Source organism: Hakea prostrata, chromosome 3 (assembly GCF_041222555.1).
Source record: "Hakea prostrata isolate BN-2017 chromosome 3, UWA_Hpros_2, whole genome shotgun sequence".
NCBI lineage: Eukaryota > Viridiplantae > Streptophyta > Magnoliopsida > Proteales > Proteaceae > Hakea > Hakea prostrata.
In genome coordinates this window covers 43,853,161-43,875,190 of record NC_142602.1, presented here as the reverse complement: position 1 = coordinate 43,875,190, position 22,030 = coordinate 43,853,161, and the positions used below count along the sequence as shown (strand labels likewise).

General features: G+C 39.2%; 1 protein-coding gene across 1 annotated transcript in view; it reads right to left on the bottom strand.

The window, feature by feature from the left end:
- Positions 1-22,030, bottom strand: part of LOC149022326 (carboxyl-terminal-processing peptidase 1, chloroplastic-like) — a 55,783-nt gene that overhangs the window by 10,432 nt on the left and 23,321 nt on the right. Inside the window, exons 4-6 of the mRNA XM_089150452.1 lie at positions 18,323-18,427; positions 18,059-18,227; positions 12,663-12,739 (exon numbers count right to left, since the gene is read on the bottom strand). Coding sequence (XP_089006578.1) covers positions 12,663-12,739; positions 18,059-18,227; positions 18,323-18,427 — 351 coding nt within the window. The remainder of the gene's footprint in view (positions 1-12,662; positions 12,740-18,058; positions 18,228-18,322; positions 18,428-22,030) is intronic.

The window sequence follows — 22,030 nt, the reverse complement described above, 5'->3', positions numbered from 1 at the left end:
TGAAGGTTGGAATTCTCCTTGGCGAGTTTTAAAGGGACCCTAAAAAACCAATTTCGATGTAGGAACGACATATCCAAAAGTGAATTTAGACACCGTTGAGACGGAACAAAATCGAGTAAATGAAGTCGATTGGAGAAGTATTGCAGGATCAATGCAACAGATTTAGAGAGGAGAAGAAGTGAGGACTCCTCGTGTTGTCGAAGAAGAAGAAGAGGAGACCGAAGGGATTAAAGAGAATACCATTCGGTTATTGGGCGAACTAGAAGATTATCGAGCATCATCTGTGTTTAGGGTGGAAATCTAACGTCAACACAATTGAAGACCAAGGTTACGTTCGGTTTATAGGGAAGAAACTTTGCCGATACAAAGGAGATAAAAGGTGGGCAGCGGAAAAGCCACCATGGTGGAGGGCAACAATGAGAAAGGACTACTCAACAGCAACATGGGTGCAATTCTCACGTGTCATCCGGCGTCATTTTGCCCTCAATCCAAAGGAATGGGTGATTGCAGATCCGCCGGCGAGTTGACAGGAGAAAACTAGGGTTCTCATTGTGAGCTTGGTTGGGGAAGAAACAATCCAAGAAAGGACCTGGAATGGAGGCGGCTCAAATACAAGCATTGATCAGATTTGTTAGATCCTTGGGCAGATGGTGTATTTGGGTCGATGTGTTAAAATCATGAAATGGGCCTCAAGGGCCTCAACTACGGCACAAGCACAAAAGATGCCACATCAGGCTTATGCAATTAATGCCACTAATTACGCTCTAAGGATTAAAAATAGGCTCATCCCAGTAGATGTGCTACCCACCCAGAGAGCTTATGGGCCATTAGAAAGAGGATTAATGCAGGACGTTTTGGGAAATCCACTATTCTCTCGTCCCCTACCTCCATCCTCTCAACCATCTGTGTACCAAGGAGCACAACTGAAGGAGACGGACACCAGAGGCTTGAAAACTCCCACTTAACCATTGACGGCAGAATACCAAAACCACCAGAAGGCGACCGCAGTGGCGGAAACCCCCCCCCCGAAAAACTGATGATTGTGGCAGAAGACCCCTAATCACTATTGGAAGTGGCCTGGTACCTTGGACAGAACACTTGCTCGCTCCTTCCATGTTGGGGATGTACAAAAGCTGCTGGTAGACGTCCTGGGAAATAGAGATTGCTTAGAAGGTTTCATATATACTGTAATATATCCAAAATTGATAAACAACGTACAAATTCCGATGGCGCAGTTAATTTCTCACTTCCAACAAGAAGCAAAAGATATCTTTCGTGCGATTCTTAGGGGTGGTTAGTCTCTTCCATAAGTTTTGTCACGTGGTTCATCATACACACAATGGCGCGTCCTCGGCAAGATTCCCTAGGTAGCGTGTTGATCCTGACTTTGGGGTGACTCCTGCTCAATTACTTAACAATTGGCACAATGGAGGCATTCTTCTCAAATTGATACCATGATACCATCAAGATATCCCAATTCCTGTCACAGATGAAATTGGTTAGGCAGTTGAAAGAAACCAGGACTCTTTTCCTGTACATATTTTGGAGTCAGCAATTCTGCTCTGTTTTATTGTTCAAATTATATGTCCGACTGCAAATGTTAACACAGTGGAGCGGCCCAAGCATCTTCGTCAGAAGGTGATGTTGGACTTGCCCACATTGGAAGTTGTACATCCAGCTCCATGTTTGCTACATGTTGTTGTTGGCTATGAAGTTGCTTGCTACAGTCACATGTGGAGTGATGTCTTTGATGTTGATATTTCTACATCTACATATCTAGTTGGTTTTTTTTTACTAGACTGATGGACACCAGTTGTGTCTTTGGAATTGAATCTGCTATTAGGCCTATGAGAATGTTGCTGAGTTGGAGTTGTTGTGTGGCAAGCATGTGAAGACCAAGCTTCAAATTTTCATTCACCTAGAGGACAAGGTGAATTTCGAGGGAGCCAGTAGTGTAAGGGCCCCTATGAATGGAAGAGAAGCATCATGGTTTCAATTTGTAAAAATAAAGGAGATATCCAAAGCTCTAATAACTATAGGGGTATTAAACTAATGAGCCATATTATAAACTTATGGGAGAGAGTAACTGAAACCCATTTGAGACACTTAACCACAATTACGGAGAACCAATTTGGGTTAATACCAGGAAGATCTACAACGGAGGCTATTTACCAAATTAGGAGACTCACAAAAAGGTATAGAGAGTGTGGGAAGACCTTCATATGGTATTTATTAACCTAGAAAAAACTTATGGTAGAGTTCCTAGAGCGTTAATTTGGTAAGTAATAGAGAAAAGAAGTGTTACAAGTAAATATATAGACATAGTTAAGGATATGTATAATGGTTCAGTGACAAGTGTAAGAACAGTGGGGGGACAAAGTAATGAATTCCCAATTACAGTTGGGCTATATCAAGGATAAACTTTAAGCTCATATCTATTTGCACTTGCAATGGATGAATTAACCAAAGACAATCAAGATAGGGTCCCTTGGTGTATGCTTCTTGCTAATGATATTGTGTTGATTGATGAGACTCAAGTGGGGATTAATACCAAGTTACAATCATGGAGAGCAGCTTTGGAATCAAGAGCCATTAAACTAAGTAGAACGAACACAGAATATCTAGTTTGTAACTTTAGCCATCATAAGGCAGACAATGAGGTGGTGAAACTTGATGATAAAGAGATTGCTCAAAGTGATTGTTTAAGGTACATAGGGTCAATCATAAATAAAAGAGGTGATATAGAAGATGATATTTACCAAAGAACTAAAATAGGGTGGATGAAGTGGAGAGGTGCATCTGAGGTCTTGTGTGATCGACATTTTAAAGCATAAAGGAAAATTTGATAGAAACTAACCAGCTATTATGTATGGTGCAGTGTTAGGTTGTTAAAAAGAATCATATAGATAACCTCAGTGTAGCAAAAATGAGTATGCCAAAATGAATGAGTGGCAAAACTAAGAAGGATAAGATGAGGAATGACCATATAAGAGCTGGTCTGGGAGTTGCTCCATAAGTGATAAGCTTTGAGAAAGTCGTTTGGGGTAGCACAACCACATTCAACAAACACCTCTAAATGCCCTTATACGGAGAAGTGATATAATCTAGATTGAAGGTACTAGAAGAGCTAGAGGTAGACCAAAGATAACATTAAGAGAAGTGGTGAGAACGGATATGCACAGCTTAGGCCTTGTATATAGCATGGCCTCAAACAGAACTGATTGGAAGGTATAATCCATGTAGCTGACCCCATTTAGTTGGGACAAGGCTTATTGTTGTTGTTAGTGTTAAGGCCCTAGGATGACACCATGTGGAGGAGAGAGAGTGTTAGGGTTAGTTGAGGGATAATGAATAGGGGGAATTGAGAGGAGAGGGTACCTAATGTATATGTGAGGATTTTGAGCAGCCTATGGCTGGGGAGCTGCATTGAAAGCTGTGGGGGGTGACTGGAGCTATTAAAGCCTAATATCTTGTCAATTTCTTGGTTTCAGCATTTTTGGATAGGATTAGTAGGTTTTTATCACCCATTCATGAAAATCCACTTCCACAAACTAAAACTGAAAAACTGAGAAGATACTGTCGCACCCATGAAGTTGCAGCCATATTGTTCTAACTGTTTCTCATAGTTGAACATTCTTCTCAAAAATCTAAAAGCCTTTTTCTGGGGGAGAGCATTCTTATCATTCTTGAAGAATAAAAGTGAAGATATGAATGCCATTGAGATTGGGTACACAACAAACATGGACATAAATAGTATTGATTGTCTAAAAAGGATGTCTATAACTAGCCCCATGTAGTTAGAAATAGGTTTGATTAGGTTTAGCTTTATCTTTTTTGGCTTTGTGTACACAATGAACATGAATGTAAACAGTTCTGAATGTCTGCAAAGGATCTAGGCAACTGACCCAATGTAGCTAACAAAAGGTTTGATTAGGTTTAGCTTCATCTTATCTTTTGCTTATAAGAAATTTTTTTTAAGTACTCTACCTGACAACATTGAAAAAGGACAGAGAAAAGTGGCAAATTCTCTTGAAAAGTGATTTTGCCTTCTCGGATTCATGGTTCAAAACCCGATGAATATTTCACAGGTTTCAATTCAGAAGAAGCTAAATGTAACCTCAAACTAGAAGAACCAACTTTGGTCAACATTGAACTTGGGTTTGAAATCGCGGAAGAACTGGTAATTGAGTGACTCCCACTCAAAGGGACGTAGTAAATCGTGCTTTTGTAGAAGACGTCTTCTCCTACTGAATTCACCAGCTGTATATGCTACCAACAGCATCATATGATTCGTACCATCGTAAAGCTGTGGATTTCTTCATAATTTGGTGATCCATGTCCCAGGATAGGTACTCAAAGAACAATGCGCGTCAACTCCTATCAGAATTTGGTGGAATTGATCCTAGACAACATGCTAGCTATTGATAGTATTTACCAAATAGTAAACAAATGCATTAGGAATTTAGCAGGGTATTTATGTAACGATATTCTAAATTTAATTATTATGAATCTTTGACAACATGCAAGAATAATTTGCTTCATAACATGTTTAAAACTTTTAGTTGCTTATTACTTCCTAAGTACTTAAATAATGTTTAAATGTATAATACATGAAAATTCGACTGTGTACAGCAATCAGGGTTCCAACCCAAAGCACAAATTTATGCAACTACTTTTTAAATATGATCAATTCAATATGTGATAGAGCCTAAATTTCACGACTTAATTTGGCCTAAAACATATTATTAAAAAAAAAAAGAGAGAGTAAATTGTTGTAGCACTCGAAAACAGGAGCCTTTAAACACTGCACCTTTATCTTTAATAAGCACATGGCTTCAGTTCCGTTAGAATGGTCAGTGCTACAGTTGTAAGAACTATTATACCCTTATATATAATGGGGTGAAAAGACCTCATCTACCCTTCTCCATCAAACCCAATCTACAACAACTCTTCATGATTTCCTCTCACCCCAGACCCTATCCCATTTGGAGCCAAAGAACTCCATTGTTGAAGCTCGAAGAACACCCAGCAGCGACTACAAGCAGCTCCTCATCTTGCAGAGCTACCCTTAGTCTCTCATTCTGTTTTCTACCCTCCCAGAAACTAAAAATCAGAAACAACTAAATGAGAATTCTTATCAATCAAGGAAAGGAAAGACAAAGAATACCCATCAGAGATTAATCCATTTTAGTATATATAACAGAAAATACTGATCAACCTCCAATGTATGTTTATCAATCTGAGAAGCCAAAGACTTGGAAAACGCTATTGACAGATGATTTCCTTGTGATGATAAAGAAGAAGCAATCAGGGGACTATCTGCACAACCAAGATCGTGATTTCTTAGTAGATTGATATTCTGTAACTGCTGCATCTGTTCTTGTGGTTGAGGAACGAGATATCAATCATGAAACCCACCACATGAATCCATCCATTCCTGCGAACCGCACAGATTATAACCCAGATTCTCCAGATACTGCTGCACTTGAACAGCCATCAAACCAAACCACCAGTATAAGATTTCTTTCCTCTGTGACTTCAATTTCGAAAACCAAACTCACCTTCCTTCTCTTTTCCTACTCTGCCTTCTTTCAGTATTGGTTTGATTGCCCAGAAGATGGTAAGAAACAGGAATGGTGGTGGACACAGGCCTTTATAAGATTAATGACACGTTCAAGATAGTCCCTGCGGGTCAATAACTTGTGAAAATGGTTTCCAAGCATTAGATACCAGTATTCTTTGCCTGAAGAATTAGTTTGTATTCATTTTTATGTCACCTGTGGTGAGATCCAGATGAAGATGATGAACGGGGGAGGAAAGGCCGAGATGTGGATGAACATGATGAAGAGAGTAAAGGCCATGATGAGTTGGTAGATGAATTCTGAATTGGGTCTCAGTAGGGTTTCCGTCTCGTTGATGAAGACGATGGCACTACTGCTTACCTCTTTTTTTCCTCAGTCTTTAAGGAGCTGCACCGAATTCTGTGGGGTGACTGGCGCAATTAAAGCCAGATATCTTTGTCAATTTCTTGGTTTCAGTATTAAATTTTGGATTGGATTAGTGGGTTCTTATCACCCATTCATGAAAATCCACTTCCACAGACTAAAACTGAAGAAACTGAGAACACTGCTATCACACCCATGAAATTTCAGCCATACTGTTGTAACTGTTTCTCATAGTTGGAACATTCCTCTCAAAATTTATGAGAATATGACAGTTACAGCAATCAGGGTTCCAACCAAAAGCACAAATTTCGGTAAATACTTTTGAAATATGATCAATTAAATGTGTAATGGAGCCTAAATTTCATGACTTAATTTGGCCTAAAACATATTAAAAAAAAAAGAAACAGAGCAAATTGTTGAGGCACCCCAAAACAGAGGCCTTTCAACACTGAACCTTTATCTTTAATAAGCACGACTCCAGTTCCATTAAAATGGTTAGTGCCTTAGTGGTACAGTTGTAAAAACTATTATACCGTCATATATAATGGGGTGAAAAGACCTCATCCACCCTTCTCCATCAGACCCACTCTCCAACAACTCTTCATGATTTCCCTCTCACCCCAGGCCCTATCTCATTTGGAGCCTAAGAACTACATTGTTGAAGCGCGAAGAACACCCAGCAGCAACCACAAGTAGCTCCTCATCTTGCAGAGCTAACCTTTCTCTAATTATGTTTTCCACCCACCACAGAACTATAAATCAGAAACAACTAAATGAGAATTATTATCTACCAACAAAAGGAAAAACAAAGAATACCCATCCTATAACAGAAAATACCGATCAGCCTCCAATGTAGTTTATCAATCTGAGAAGTCAAAGACTTGGAAAAAACTATTGACAGGTGATTTCTTTGTGATGATAAAGAAGCAGCAGCAATAAGGGGACTATTTGCTCAACCCAGATTGTGATTTCTTAGTAGATTGATATTCGGTAACTGCTGCATCTGTTCTTGTGGTTGAGGAACGAGATATGAATCATAAACCCACCACATGAATCCGTCCATTCCTGCGAACCGCACAGAGTAAAACCCAGATTCTCCAGATACTGCTGCACTTGAACAGCCATCAAACCGAACCACCAATATAAGATTCTTTCCTCCGTGACTTCAATTTTGAAAACCAAACTCACCTTCCTTCTCTTTTCCTTCTCTGTTCTCTTTCAGTATTGGTTTGATTGCGCAGAAGATGATAAGAAACAGGAAAAATGAAAATTAAAAAGGTGGTGGACACAGGCATTTATAAGATTAATGACATGTTCAAGATAGTCCCTGCAGGCATGGATGTCAAAGCATCTGCCTAGGTGCACCTAGGCGGCAAGGAGGCTGACCGCTTTATTAACATGCAGTTTTTTAGCTGCTTTTTCACCTAATTGCTACCACTTTGTCACCTTGTGCACCTTATTAGCACCTAGACACCAAAACGGTCATTTTTTTTTACATTTTGTACATAATAATATTTTTTATTGATTATTTAAAAATCAAATTTATTCTACAAAACAGTATGCAAATTTAATAGTTAGTCATTTGGGAATCGCAAATTAATGAATCATTAAATGGATAAGGCACTTATTTGGCATCACACTATCATAGAGGTAAGTAAAAATGTAAAATTACTACTTAAAAATTTTCATACTTGTAACTTGATATAGTTTATAGTCTCTGTTATAATGTTTGATGAGATGAACTTATGCTTGTGTTCTTTTTTGAATAATCTTTCATAATTATGATTCTTGAATGCTTTTTGTTTAGATGAATGTGATTCTTGAATGTTTGTTTAGCATATAATAAAAATTTATCAGCTTAAAAGTAGTCGTATTGAAACATTTGATCCAACCGCTTTGGTCGCCTTATTGCCTCCTTAGGGCCGCTTTGTCTCCTTAGGGCCGCTTTGTCGCCTAATCACTTAGGCAGGTCCCCAACCGCTTTGCTCGCCTTACCACCTTGCCTGCTGGTCAATGAGTTGTAAGAATGGCTTCTGAGCATCAGCTACTAGTATTCTTTGCCTAAAGAATTAGTTTCTATCCATTTTTATGTCATCTATGGTGAGATGAAGATGAAGATGAATGGCGGAGGAAAGGATTAGATGTAGATGAAGATGATGAAGAGAGTAAAGGCGGAGATAAGTTTGTAGATGAAATCTGAATTGGGTCTCAGTAGGGTTTTTGTCTCGTTGATGAAGACTATGGTGCTACTGCTTATCTCTTTCTTCTCCTCAGCCTTTGATAAGGGTATTTAGGTAATCTCATATAATTGAAATGGGTAACTTAGGAATTAAATATATATATATATATATATATATATGATTGTTTAACAAGATTTAGTAATGCATTGGACTAGTACGTCCAATGAAATCCAACTTTGGTGTCCTTGCTTATGAAAGATAAAGTGAGGTGTCAGTATTTAACTACCTCTGTTTCGAGGCGCCAGAGTAATTTCTTCTTTATAATACCGAATTTTGATTTCACCAAAATTTTGGTATTTTGGTTGTCTTAAGGCTCTATCAGATGTAACACTAAAACAAATAAGTTTATGAACCCCCTTCCATCCTTTGCCGCAATCCTACCTCCACTAACTTAGACACAAATAGGCCCTGGAATTCCCTTTTTCCCTCCTTCTCTAGCTCCACTCCCACCAACTGTAACCTCTTTTTCTTCCCCCCTTTGGCCCCTTCCCCTTCTCCTATCGTTCGTTGCCCCTACTCTGCCACTGAAAATGGCATCCTCCGCTGGCAATCTGCAGTCATTGGCCAAATCCTTGGTCCCTGCCCTCCGTTTGGTATTACTAAATCCTCTCTCTCTAAACAATGGAAGTCCTCTGGTTTAATGGACTCCTTCTTGCTCGACTCAAGTTTATTCCTTTTCAACTTCAGCTCTCCTGCCTGCAAATCCAGAGCCTAGAAGGCTCCCCATGGCTTATCGGAAAATCTCCAATTTTCATCAAGACTTGGGAGCCCTCGTTGCCTCTACGCAAGATCAATTTCAGCTCGATTCCTCTGTGGATCAACCTCCCTTGGAACCAACAGTGCCTGGGTAGAATTGGTTCTGCCATTGGCTGTCCTCTTTGCACTGATTGAAGACCCTCTCAATGGAACGCATGTGTTATGCTTGTATTAGTGTCATAGTTGTCACGGCGACGAGGCGATGCAAGGCGGTTTAGGCTAATTGAGGCAATGAGTTGACGAGGCACCCTCCAAGGCGCTTTTGAGGCGGTTGAGGCGTTTTAAGTGAAATTTTTAGTGTACATCTCATTCACTCTAAATCTATCATATCTTATATAATAAAAAAACTAATATCAGACTACCTCTAGTCATCCAACATACTACAAACCACACATAATAGGTCCTAAATAAAAAGTCGCAAGAAAAAAGGAAGAGAAGAAGTTGCTTGTTACTGACCACTGCTTGCCGGAGTGTCGCTGCGGGAATGGAAGAGAGGAAGAGAGGAAGAGAGAAAGAGATTAGGGATTAGAGTGAGAGTGAGAGTGAGAGTGTGAGACTTGAGTCAAGAACTTAATCTCTTTCAATTTTGTTTGTTTTTATTTTTATTTTAACATTTGATCACATGTAGCATCATTATACATATGCATATAGGTTCAAACAATAGATACTTTACAATCAGAATCTAATAAGTATTTCAATACATGCCTTTGATTAGGCATCTTTCTCGTGATTTAAAAAAGAAAGAAAAAAAAGCGGAAGCCTTATTGCCTAAAAATAAGGCGACGCCAATTTGAGGCGCTCCGAAGGAGCCCAGACGCCGAGGCGACAATTAAGCGACGCCTTGACAACTATGATTAGTGTTGAAATCTCTGCTGCTACAGAATAACAGAATTGCCTTCATCCATATCTATTAAAGATGATAAAGGACATTCCTTCAACCAAGTGATTGTTTACGACTGGATTCCCCTGAAGTGCAACCGATGCTACTCCTTTGGTCATGACGCCACTAATTGCTCCCCTGGATTTCTTGTTGCTCCTCCTCAAGTCCATCTTGAACACATGCCGATAGATATCATAGCTACCTCTACTCCCATTCTTGACATCCTGGAAGAAATCACTGTCGATGTCTCCTCTTTGGACCCTACAGTAGCCATTGAATCTACTGAAGCTATAGACAATGCCCCTGCCCTTGCCATCAATGACTCCTCCAATGCTTTTGTTGTTGAAGCCTCCATTTCTGCCCCTAAAGATACCGTTGAAGCTTCGCATCTTTCTATCTACTCCCACCTCCGGCGTAACCAGAAGGCTTTGGCTAACTTCTCCAGTGGGATTCAAAATGGTGTCTCCCGCCTTGTAATCTCTGACGCTGCTGTATCTTAACTCTGCTGACCTCTCAGTCGGCAACCTTCCCAACATTTCCATCTCTAGCTCCTTGCCTTCTGCACCTATTGATCACCCTGACCCTGTGCATACCCTTTCTGATTATAACCCATACCACGCTACCGAACAACACACTGCCACTGATTCCATGCCTCAGGAGCTTCCCAATTTCCCCAAAACCTCTCTCCTTGGCCTCCCCCCTTCCCATTGGGACATCCCTAAAGTCCCATCTCTTGTCCCAAACCAAAATGACGCTCTCTCACCTGAACCCACACCCCTTCTCTCCAATCTCTCAATTCCTTCTTATTCGGCCCATGGGCCCCATTTTATTAACCCCTGCACCTCTCCTCTCTACTCTCTTCCCACCTCGGTTTTGGGCCTCTCGGCCCATTCCTCTAATCACCCCTCACCCTTCCTCCTCCAGCCCCTCTTTCCTGTAACCAGCCTTTGCTTGTTCTGCCAAATCTCTGGCTTGCAATTTAAACGCTACAGAGCACGATTCTGATGCTCCTATCTCCCCCCCCCCCCGCGCATGATCTTGATTGTGCTGAGTGTAGAAGAAGTAATCGACCTATTAAGGGCACAATCCATTCGGTGATGACTTCTTGGTTGATCTCAAGTCCTCCATGAGGAAGAAGAATAAGAAAAAATCTGTAAAATAGTTTCTTTTTTGGCCACTGTTCGGCCCAGTTTTTTTGAGCCCCATTCAGGTTTGCAATGTCTGTGCGCCTTTATTCTGCTAAATTCCTGCCTTAATGTATGTGCGATTGTTGTTTCTTTTTAATGAATTTATTTAATCATCCCCCCAAAAACAAAGTTTCTGAACCTTGCCTCAAATAGAACGCCACTTCAGCATTTATACCTGTTTAAACATGTTTCAATAGTTGATCTACAATGTAAACCACCAGAAGCCCCCTATCAGGAGTCACAAGAACTAGGGCAGCAGAACTCTACCCATGACCCACATTGAGGATTCGCACCATTCAGGGGTAGTTTGGTTGTTCCCCAGGTGCCCTATGCTGTTTTGTCTTTATCCTAGGAGTCCTAGTCTGAAAAGGACTCTTAGAGTCAAAGAGTTCAAATAGTTGTTAGCAGTCCTTTTACTCTATTTTTTTAAATTCAGTTGTAATTAGTAGTTGCTACGTCTAGTTGGAGCAGGAGTCCAAGTGAGAGTAGAAGTTCTTAAAGAGTAAGTCTTTATTAAATTTAACTCCTAGGATCAAGTTCCAGTAGGAGTCCTTTTAGTTGGCTGTAAATTCAAAGCCAGGGAATGTAACAAACCAGTTTTGATCATTAATTAAATTTTCTGAGAGGTATAGCCAAGGAGGTTCGAATGATTGAGGTAGGGTTTCCAGGGGAGGAAACCCTGTGGCAGCCCCTGTGAGATTGTTTTCTTCATAATTCCAGCCAGCAAAGCAGCAGCAGCATTGTTTCCTCACTTCCTCGCTCCCTTGTCAAGTTGCAGCAAGTACCAATCCCCATTCCCCAACCCAAACCCTAAAGCCTTCCCCGCCGCTTTCCCTTTCTTCCCCCTTCCGTGCAACAATTTTCTGGAAATTTCCCTAACCCTGGAAAATCTGAAACCTTGCTGTCCCCTCATTCTAAGCCCTAAACTACAGTAGGAATAACTCCAAAACCACCCCATTATTAGCCTTCAGTTACAGCCAGTAGCATCCCCCACCCTTCTAAACCCTAGAAACCATCCCCATCGCTTGCACAACCATAACCCTAGTTCTGAAACAGAAAATTGCAGAAAATACATAAGATACAGAATTGGATTGAAGCCCTAGGACCTGTAAAATTCAGTTGTGTGAACCTATTCTTCAATTCCCCTCAACCTTAGCTGAAGTTAAGCCCTAGTAACCCTAGCAGCAAGCTGTAAAACCCTAATCTCCATTAGCCATGGGCTTTTAAAACCCTAATTGGGTCTGCTATTCATCAGTATCCCGTAAAAAGTAATCCCTCCCTCCTTGGTTTACATCAATCTATCTCAGGAGGTAAAAAATCAAAGGAATTCATGAAACAGTTGAAATGCTTTTTCACGAATTTTATATTTCTATTAGGAGTTTCTCCTTTCCATTTGTTAACGAAATCCATATCCAAGAAGATGAACAATTGTTTTAGCACTATCTATGGAAAAAGGTTTAGTAATTAACTCTTCAGAAGAGAGAAATATTCTTTCTCAAAAATATATTGAAATGCACCACAAAGTAGGAAACTATGGTCTGAAAAATGCAAATCAATTCCTTTAATAGAATGAAAAGCCTTCTCCTCATATTTTGTTTCACATACAATGGAGAAATTACACAAAATATGCAAGACTAAGATGCCAAACTCATACCTGCACAAGTCCACCAAGATTATCTCTAAGATCCAGAATGAAATTAGATGCACCAAGGTCTTGAAGACGCTTCATTGCTGCAACAACCATTATTTACTTAGCTTTATCTCAGATGCAACTGAACCTTGCAGAGAAAGAACAAGATGAAGAAATAACACTGCTGATGGACACCACAGAGAATAAACGAGGCACTCAATACATAAAGATCCAAATTAGCCAGCAGAAAATGATCTCAAAAGAATGAAGCATCTCATAAAGTATTCAAGAAAGCTTGTTTTCAAAACTCCTATGATTCAGCATATAATCCCTCCTAACATTGACATTTCATATTTGCTTGCTTGAGCTCAGAAATTCAAACCTAGTGATGACCAGCATTCTTGAAAACAAGTTTATCAAAACTTCTCTGCTCATCCCTAAAACAGGTCCCCTCTTAAAACATCCAGCTGAGTGGAATTCTGATTCATATTTCATATTTACAAAGGCTCCTGTCATGATGAATCCTGTGATGTATTGATGATGAGTATATAACGCGGCTTGAGTAGTAAAGTCCTGTGCTATGAATGCATAAGCAGGAAAAGAGTACATGTGTTAAGCTACCAAGGAAGTAATAACCCCTAAAGAGGCTAGAGCGAGGCCTAATTGAAAATGAATCGAATTATTGATTGTGTCATAAAGACCCCTATGTCCACATCCCAATCATCCACCCGGAGGAATATGTGCTTCTAAAAGATCTTTCATACTGTGCCCAATCCCGAAGTTAGTTCTACACATATGAGCAGCAACGAGAAAAATCAGCGCAATAGCTAAATGATGATGTGCAATATCAGTCAGCCATAAACTTTGCGTTTGTGAATGAAATCCCCCAAGAAGAGTTAGAATGGCAGTCCCCGCCCCTTGGGAGGTACCAAATAAATGACTACTGGAATCAGGGTTTTGGGCATAAAGATTCCACTGACCCGTGAAAAGTAGGCCAAACCCTTGGGGATGCAGTAATACATCTAAGAAATTATTCCATCGAACATACTCTCCCCACCAGACCTACTTCAATTATTTTAACCCACCGCTAAGCTGTAAAATGCCAATTTCTCTTCAGCCCTAATGATGCAGGCAAGTTACCTTAACAAACTAATTTATTGGAAATAGGCTTTGGTTTGGATTATTATGTATGCGTTGGGCAATTGATCTCATGTGTTTATTGCAATGTGCCACTTAATGGGGCCTAGAATATGGGGAGAAGGTGCCTACCGGATTAACATTTAATAGTTAGGTTTTTTTTTTTTTCAATAAATTGTTGAATAGCTTTGAAATCCCTCAAGGTCTCCTATTATTATGTACAGTTTTTTTTTCTTTTTTTTTTTTTTTTTTCTTTTTTTTTTTTTTTTTTCTTTTTTTTTTTTTCTTTCTAATTGTTGAATAGGCTTTGAAATCCCTCACCTTGCATGAGAGGGTCTCCTTTTATTATTATGCTTCTTATTAATTTGCTTAGCAATAGGATTTTACTTGTACACTTTCCTATTCACTAAATACTTGTAAGAGCCATTGGCTGCAAATGTGTGTAAGATGAATAAAAGTTCAAAGCTTTAAATTCCTTTCAGTCCTGTAGGGAGCCAGACATCATTGAAAGTTAATGATAGTATAGTTCCCTCTTCTCAGTGTTAAGCCATGGTTAATGTGTCTTCTGGGTTAATATGGTTATGGATCCTTCTTCTCTAGTCTGTGTCCCAATAGATAAGGTACTGAATGTACCCTCTTCTTCTCTAGTCTGAATGTATCTCCTTTTGATTGATACTGCTGTGCTTTGTTTGATTCTTTTATTTCAAGCTATAACTCTAATCGAATACTGTTCTTAAGTATTTTGTTGCTGTTAAATTCCATCAGAGATTGATTTATAACCTCTGATTGATCTGCTGTAGAGTCGTCTATCTGTCCAATTCATTCACCATCTGAATCTGATTAGAGCAGTTTTTGGGAGATGTATCTATCAAAAGGGGCTTGGACCAAGGTTAATTGATCTGGCTTCCCAGAGACTCTCCTAATTCTGTCCTATTTTCAGGTCTGACCTGAAGTTTCTTTTATGTAGTTTAAATCAGACAAGTCAAATTGAGCTCAAATTCTGGCAATTAAATTAGGCATCTAAGATTGATATTCAACCAGAATTATAGGTCAAATTGACTCAGATTCCGAGTATTATGTTTGCGAGTGATTGTTAAAAGTCTGACCTTCACCTAAGAAAGTTGAATTTTCAACTTTGTTGACATTTCTTACCTGAGAGACTTCAGATCTTGTAAGAAGGAGATCGTTATCCCGAAGCCAAGGCAATCCAATGCAGCAATAGGGGTGCCTAAGCGCTTAGTGGACAGATCAATATAGAAATTGACGACAGTAAAACTAAAGAAGCAAGCCATTGGAAATTTGAAACAACTAAAACAAACAGTTGGTTTATACAGTTCCTAGAATTAGCCATTATCATGATAATACCTGGTCTAACATTTGGTTTATATTATTCTTAGAAAATATGATTTTTTCTATAAGTAACTAAAGTGCTCTCAATTCAGGGAGTTCCTGTTCTCTAAGAAAATTGACTGGAATAATTATATCTTTATTGCGGACGTTTTGCATTAGGTACAGCACAAAACCAGCTTTCCAACAAATCTGAAATTGTTTAAAATTGACTTATATTGGAGGACTAGTGTTCTGATCAAACTTTATTTGGGGTGTGCAAATGTGGTCAAAATCACTTTGAATGCAAATACCCTTTTAGCTATCAAATGAAATGAATCTTTACCATGCTTTTGGCTTTTGGCATGCTTTACCATATTAAGATTTATAGAATTTCCATATTGGGTAAGAACCAATTGCATTTAAAATTTTAAAATTTCACCTATTGCCAAAAACCTTTTTTTTTTTTCCTTGAACTAGGGATTGGCTTTTATTATTTTAGGATTTTAATCTTTTAACTATTTATTTCAAGGATTCAGATAGCGGGGGTATTTACTTATTTATGAATAGTATCTTAAGTAAATGAAATGACAAATTTATGAATAATATCTTAAATATGTAATAATACATTGGATACAAATTGATGGTAATTCCTTATTCATGAATATTATAACACAATGTAGAAAACCTTATAGAATACTGTCAATTTTAGGAAACCAAAGCCAAAGAAGAAGTGAAGAACACAGAAACAGAGATGAAGGAGAGAAGATGAAGAGATGAAGAGATGCCGGAGGAAGAGTTGCACAGAATACTGTTCTGCCCCTCATGCAGCAGCTTTATTGATAATTGAAGGAAATCCAGAGACAGCAGAATTCCTAAATCTGGTTACATACAGTATATCAAAACTAGAAACTAATCTTCCCAAGTATTGGTTGATACTCAAGCTACAAGGGAAAGGAAAGAAACAAAAATAGAAAGAATAGAAAATAAACATAATAGAAAAGAAACGTGAAAGACGTGTCAAAAACTATGAGTTATAACCCATGTGCACACCCACGGTTATGTACCCTCACTTATTAATACTATCCCTCAAGCTAGAGCATATAAATCTCCCATGCCCCAGCTTGCAACCACTCTTAAAGGCGGGGCCAGACATGGGCCTGGTGAAGAGATCACCAAGCTGCTCTCATGATGGAACAAAGAGAGTGACAATCTTCTTTCTGAGGACAGCATCCTTGACAAAGTGTCAAATCAACCTCAATGTGATTGGTATGCTCATGAAACGTGGGGTTACTAGCAATCTAGATAGCAGCTTGATTGTTATGAAACATCTTTATAGGTTGAGTTGTGAAAAAACCCAGTTCAAGAAGAAAGGATTGAACCACATTAACTCAGCCATAGTGTGAGTCTAGCCCTATGTGCAGCTTCAGTGCTTGACAGAGCAACATTAGTTTGTTTCTAACTCCGCCAAGTGATTCAGCCGGGAAGAAAATTTCATTATGGGAAGGCACTGCTTCCAAGTAAGCAACTGGCTCTTGACAGCCTGATAGTTTGAATGAAGACCAACCAAGAATTTGGCAAAATAAAGTTCAGATCGTCATTGTTTTGAGTGAGTAAGATCACTGCTCAGGGGCTGGTATATCTGATGTTCTTCAAGGTACCCTTGGTAGGTGCTGAAATAATCACTGTCTTTTCCCCTTGAGGAAACTACAAGATTGTTTCATAAAATTCAAAATCTGGGAAATATTCTTAGGTCTGAGAATAGCTTTCACAAAGTCCTCCCATACCATCTTACTAAGGACTGGAACGTCACATTAGCCTCAATGGAGGGTCCAACATTGTTCCTTGGCTAAATTTTAACTGTAGAGATTTCACACATCCATTCATCATTTGCAGAAACAGAGGCAGGATCTTCGAGATCAGGTTTAGGAGGATCATCTCTAATGTGATTTAGTTTTCCTTTCTGCGTGAGCATAGGCCTCAGCAGCTTGAGCCCATAGAAGATAATTAGAAGTACCTTTTGGTGGTAATCTGAACATTCAGTAGATCAGCAGAATTTAAAAAACAGCAGCAGCAGCAAACCAGTAGCAGTATCAAGCAGTCTGAAAACTGCAGTAACAATAGCAACAAGTAGCAGTGATGATCATTCCAAGAAACAGGGGAAATAGAATACTTTGTAGATGTAGCATACACAAAAGTTACTAGGGGTACAGATCATACCAATATTTGTATAGTTAATTCACAACAACAGAAGGGGGGGGGGAAGAAAAAAGGAAGATAGATCTGAAGAGAAGCAGTACACAGAAAGGACCGGGGAAAAAGAAAAGAAAAAACAGAGTACTCTATAAGAGAATTCAATGGAAGAAGATGGCAACTAGCAATAAGCCAATAAGGCACCAAACTTGGATCGAAGGCTCAATCTGATATGTATAACTTTTCCTTAAAAAAAATAGCTTCATCTGATCAAGAAACCAGCTGCAACTTGTAGAGATCTACAACCCAGAATAGGCACAACTGAACACATCAGGTTGCTGATCACTTGTCTGATCGCATTCAGATGGGTAGAAGAGCAGCAAGTTGCTGCACTAGGTGGAGAAGAGAAGATGGAGGACGCAGAGTTGCACGGAACACTGCTCTCCCCTCACATAAGCTTTATTAATAACTAAAAGTAATCCAGATTTAGGAGACTGGTTACATTCAACATAATAGAAATCTAATCTTCAAGTACTGCTTGATACTCTAGGTAAAACCATAGAAAGGATAGAAAAGACATGCAGGTCAAAACTGTGTCTCAGAACCCATTGCAAACCCCACGGTTATGTACCTCACTTGTTTGCATATACAAAATTGAAGGCTTCCCTTATATTGTCAAAAATATGAAGTCAGCAAATGAAGGAAAATGAGTAAAGGGGGAGGGGGATTGGGTTTGTTTCCCAACTAAAGCATTGAGAATGTACCAATGACCAAATCCTTTCTTGCTACCGCATTGAACTCCTTTAGGCGTATATATCCCACAGAAGTGATTCCATTGTCCAATTGTTCCAATCTATATAATACTGGGCTTCGAGCAGTAAGTCGTCTTTGAACATTAATTGATTGAATAGGTCCACAGTTCCCGTGCCTGACCTACAGGCATCAATATTTAAGTTGAAAACTAAAGGTAAATGATCTGTATGATATATGCTAATATTTCTCAGTGTTACTGTTTCTGGCATCACAACCTCAATTGTCACGAATGTCTCATTGGGACCTTGGAGCAAAGAAGACACTTCAAAAGCTGGTTTCTCTCTGACATCCACTCCATTAACAGATAAGATTTCATCTCCCTATGAAATAAACATACAATTACAGAAAAACAATCAGTACTGCTTTGCCCCAATAGAATAATATCAACCACAAATAAGTGCACAAAATAACTTCAAAAAAAATCTAAGCGGAAATGGAGAAACTAAGCACATCTGTGTATTGAAATGAATTTAAAGTAGACAAAAGGAAGGAAATTTTCTTGTCAGTCTTCCAGGGAAATTGCATTTGGAAAATGGATATTTTTGCTGATTTATATGATCTTTTACATAGACATTGTTAGGAATGATGTATTAGTATGACCAAAGAAAACTGAACATGAACCAGTTTGACAAGTAAAGCTGATGACACACATAATTGAGTGAGGGCCATCTTTAGGTCAGCATTAACTCCAAGCTTCAAAAATAGGGGTTAGGGTAAATTCAGTTATGGTTTATGGGATGGCCTGCCTGTGGGGTGTGGCCCAATTGGGTGAAGCCGTGACCTCTAATTCTATAATTGTGACAGACAGGTTGTACTGGGTATGTATGGGGTGCTTTGGGTTAAGATCAAAGGATTTTGGTTAGGTTTTGAGATTTTTTTTTTTTTTGGTTGTTGTTGTGGGGGGGGGGAGAGGTGGGGTTAAAAGGTTTCAAGAAGTTCAAGACATAAGACAAAGAATATTAATATGGGGTTTGGGGGACCTAATGAATCTAGAACAGGATGAAACTTGGTCTGAGACTATTGCTGGTTTGCCTGCTCTCCAAGTTTCAACAGATTTGGATGGTTAGAACCAAAGCTATGAGAAATCTTGATTTTGGATGGAAAAGTAACTTCTTTATTTATTTTTTCAATTATTACTTCTTTGTTTCTTTTCTTTTCTTTTGGGTGGGGGGGGAGAAGGGGGGAAGGTTGGGGGAGCTAAATTCATGAAAAGGTGTAACTATGGATGGGCTGATAGATTAGGGCTGCAATTGGAATCCAAGGTAGGGGAATAGAAGGGATATTTTTTGGCTTGGCTTGGGGAAATTGTGGTGTCTGGTTAGGGAGACAAGGACTACCTTGGTTATGAAAGGGAATGAAGGAACCAATCCTGCAGTAGGGGATTAAAATAGAAATCAAGAAGAATTGAAGGGGGATCAGGTAGGCTGCCAAATACCTGGATGGGGACCTTGTGATTGGATTGAATAGAGGAGGGTAGAAATCTGTCCTTTCAGGTATAGCAAGGATCAATGCTTGATCTCATGAGACTTCATGGATTCCCCAGATTGAATGTGTCTGACCATGATTGGGTGTTCATTTAGTAACTTTTGAGAGAACTCTTCAGTCTTCAAGATGGTTGGTACCAACCATAAGTTTCAGCAGTTCTCATCACCCATAAACAGATGGTCAAACAAAGGTGGTGAATCACAACTTAGAGATCTACCTTAGGTGCTTTTGTGCTCAGCAACCTAAGGACTAGACGGCATGGCTCACGTGGGCGCAGTCTTGGTAGAACATCACCTACCATTCAGCCACAAAGGTGACACCATTCCAGGCTGTATATGGCCAAGACCCAAGCATTGTTGCATTGGGAGGAGTCAGCATGGTTGTCAAAGCGTCCGCCTAGGCAGCAAGGCAGTTGAAAGTTTTGAACTGCTTTGTTAACATGCAGTTGTTTTGCTGCTTTTTCACCTAATTGCTACCACTTTGTCGCATTATGCACCTTATTGCCGCCTAGACGCGACATTTTGTACATGATAATATTTTTTCTTGATTTTATAAAAAAACAGTTATTCTACAAAGCCGTATACGAACTTAATAGTTAGTCATTTTATAATTGGGAATCAATGAATCATTAAATGGATAAGGCACTTATTTGGCATCACACTATCATAGAGGTAAGTAAAAATGTAAAATTATTACTTTCATTTTCATACTTATAATTTGATATAGTTTATAGTCATATATTATGATGCTTGATGAGATGAACTTATGTTTGTGTTCTTTTTTTAATAATCTTTCATAAATATGATTCTTGAATGCTTGTTTTTTTTAGATGAATGTGATTCTTGAATGTTTCTTTAGCTTATAATAGAAATTTATCAGCTTAAAAGTAGTCGTATTGAAATATTTTGACCAACCGCTTTGGTCGCCTTATTGCCGCTTTGTCGCCTAAACACCTAAATGGAACCCCAACCACTTTAGTCGCCTTGCCGCCTTAACAACCTTGGAGGAGTGTCATACCAAGCTTGAGGAGTTGACGAATCATATTCCTCCATGAGTGTGATAGCATCTTGTATGACCTCAAGTCCAACTTAAGAGTAGCCAAGATCAGATGCACACCTCAGGCCAATGGGAGGTGACTTATCAAGTGGTGAAGAGTTCAAACAGTTGGGCAACAGACCAAATGAAAAGCTGAGCCACTGCTATTAAGTGCCTACCCAATTGAAGCCTAAATTCAGACTCTGAAGTGCACCCCATTTTCCATGTATCTCAGCTGAAGAAAGTCATTATGATGTAATCCAATTCTAGCGTTAGGGATTCTTTGATATAATTACCTAGAATTTAGGGTTAGCCCAGAATCTCTCTTTACTGAACCAGCAGTTGGAAACCCAAACCTAGGGTTTAACAAGGTCTAATGGGTGATTTTAAGATAACAAGGATCCAATGTAAGAGCTAAGGTAGTATTTGTGAAATGTTAGGGTTTTAACAAACTCCCATGGGATGATTTTGAGATACCAAAAATCACCCTAGGGTTGAAAGAGAATGGTGAGGATCGATCTTAGGAAGGATTAGTGTTCAATTAAAGTAGCACGGGGTGATTAGAGGAGGTTTTAGGGATGATCTCTCTCTTTCTCTTCTTTCCTTTTCTTTTCTTTTCTTTCTTCTCTTTTTCTTTCTGTCTCTTTTCTGTTTTCTTTTTCAGAATGCCAAAAGTCAGAGAAAGGGAAAGAGAGGGGACCGAGAGAGAAAGAAGGGGGAGAGGGGTGCCACAAGGGTTGGAGGAGGTGGGGGAGGGTTCATAAGGGGCAGTGATCATAGTTGTCAAGGCAACACGGTGACCAAAGCGGTTGGGGCACTGCCTAAGTGATTAGGTGGCAATACGGCGACCAAGGCATCTGGGGCAAATTTTTTCAATACAACTACTTTTAAACTGATATATTTCTACTATAAGCTAAACATCAATAATTCTCATTTTACCTCTTTTTGAATCCAAATTGGAATTCGATTTAAACCACTTTTTTTTACTGAACATGATAAATTAATAGATCACAATATTCCGACTTCCAAATCATTCTCCATATAATGATTCATTGATTCCCGAATCCGAAATGAATAACTATTAGGTTCATATTTGGCTTTCTAGAGTAAAAATTGATGTTTAAAAAAATTCAAAAAAATAATGTATAAAATGTCAAAAGAGTGACCACTTTCAGCACCTATTGTGGATAAAATTTGTACCGAACTGGGTCTGCCTTCGGTTCAATCTTCAACCCCAATCAATGCAGCTCAACCACGGTCGGGTCATAGATCCCAGTTAGCCCGGACCCCATGGTCGGGACCGAGTTCTTGGTTTAAACCACCAGTTGTGAGGATGACTGACTCTACAGTTATAGATATAGACGTGACCCCGAAGAGTTCGGGATACGTGATTGACTTACAAA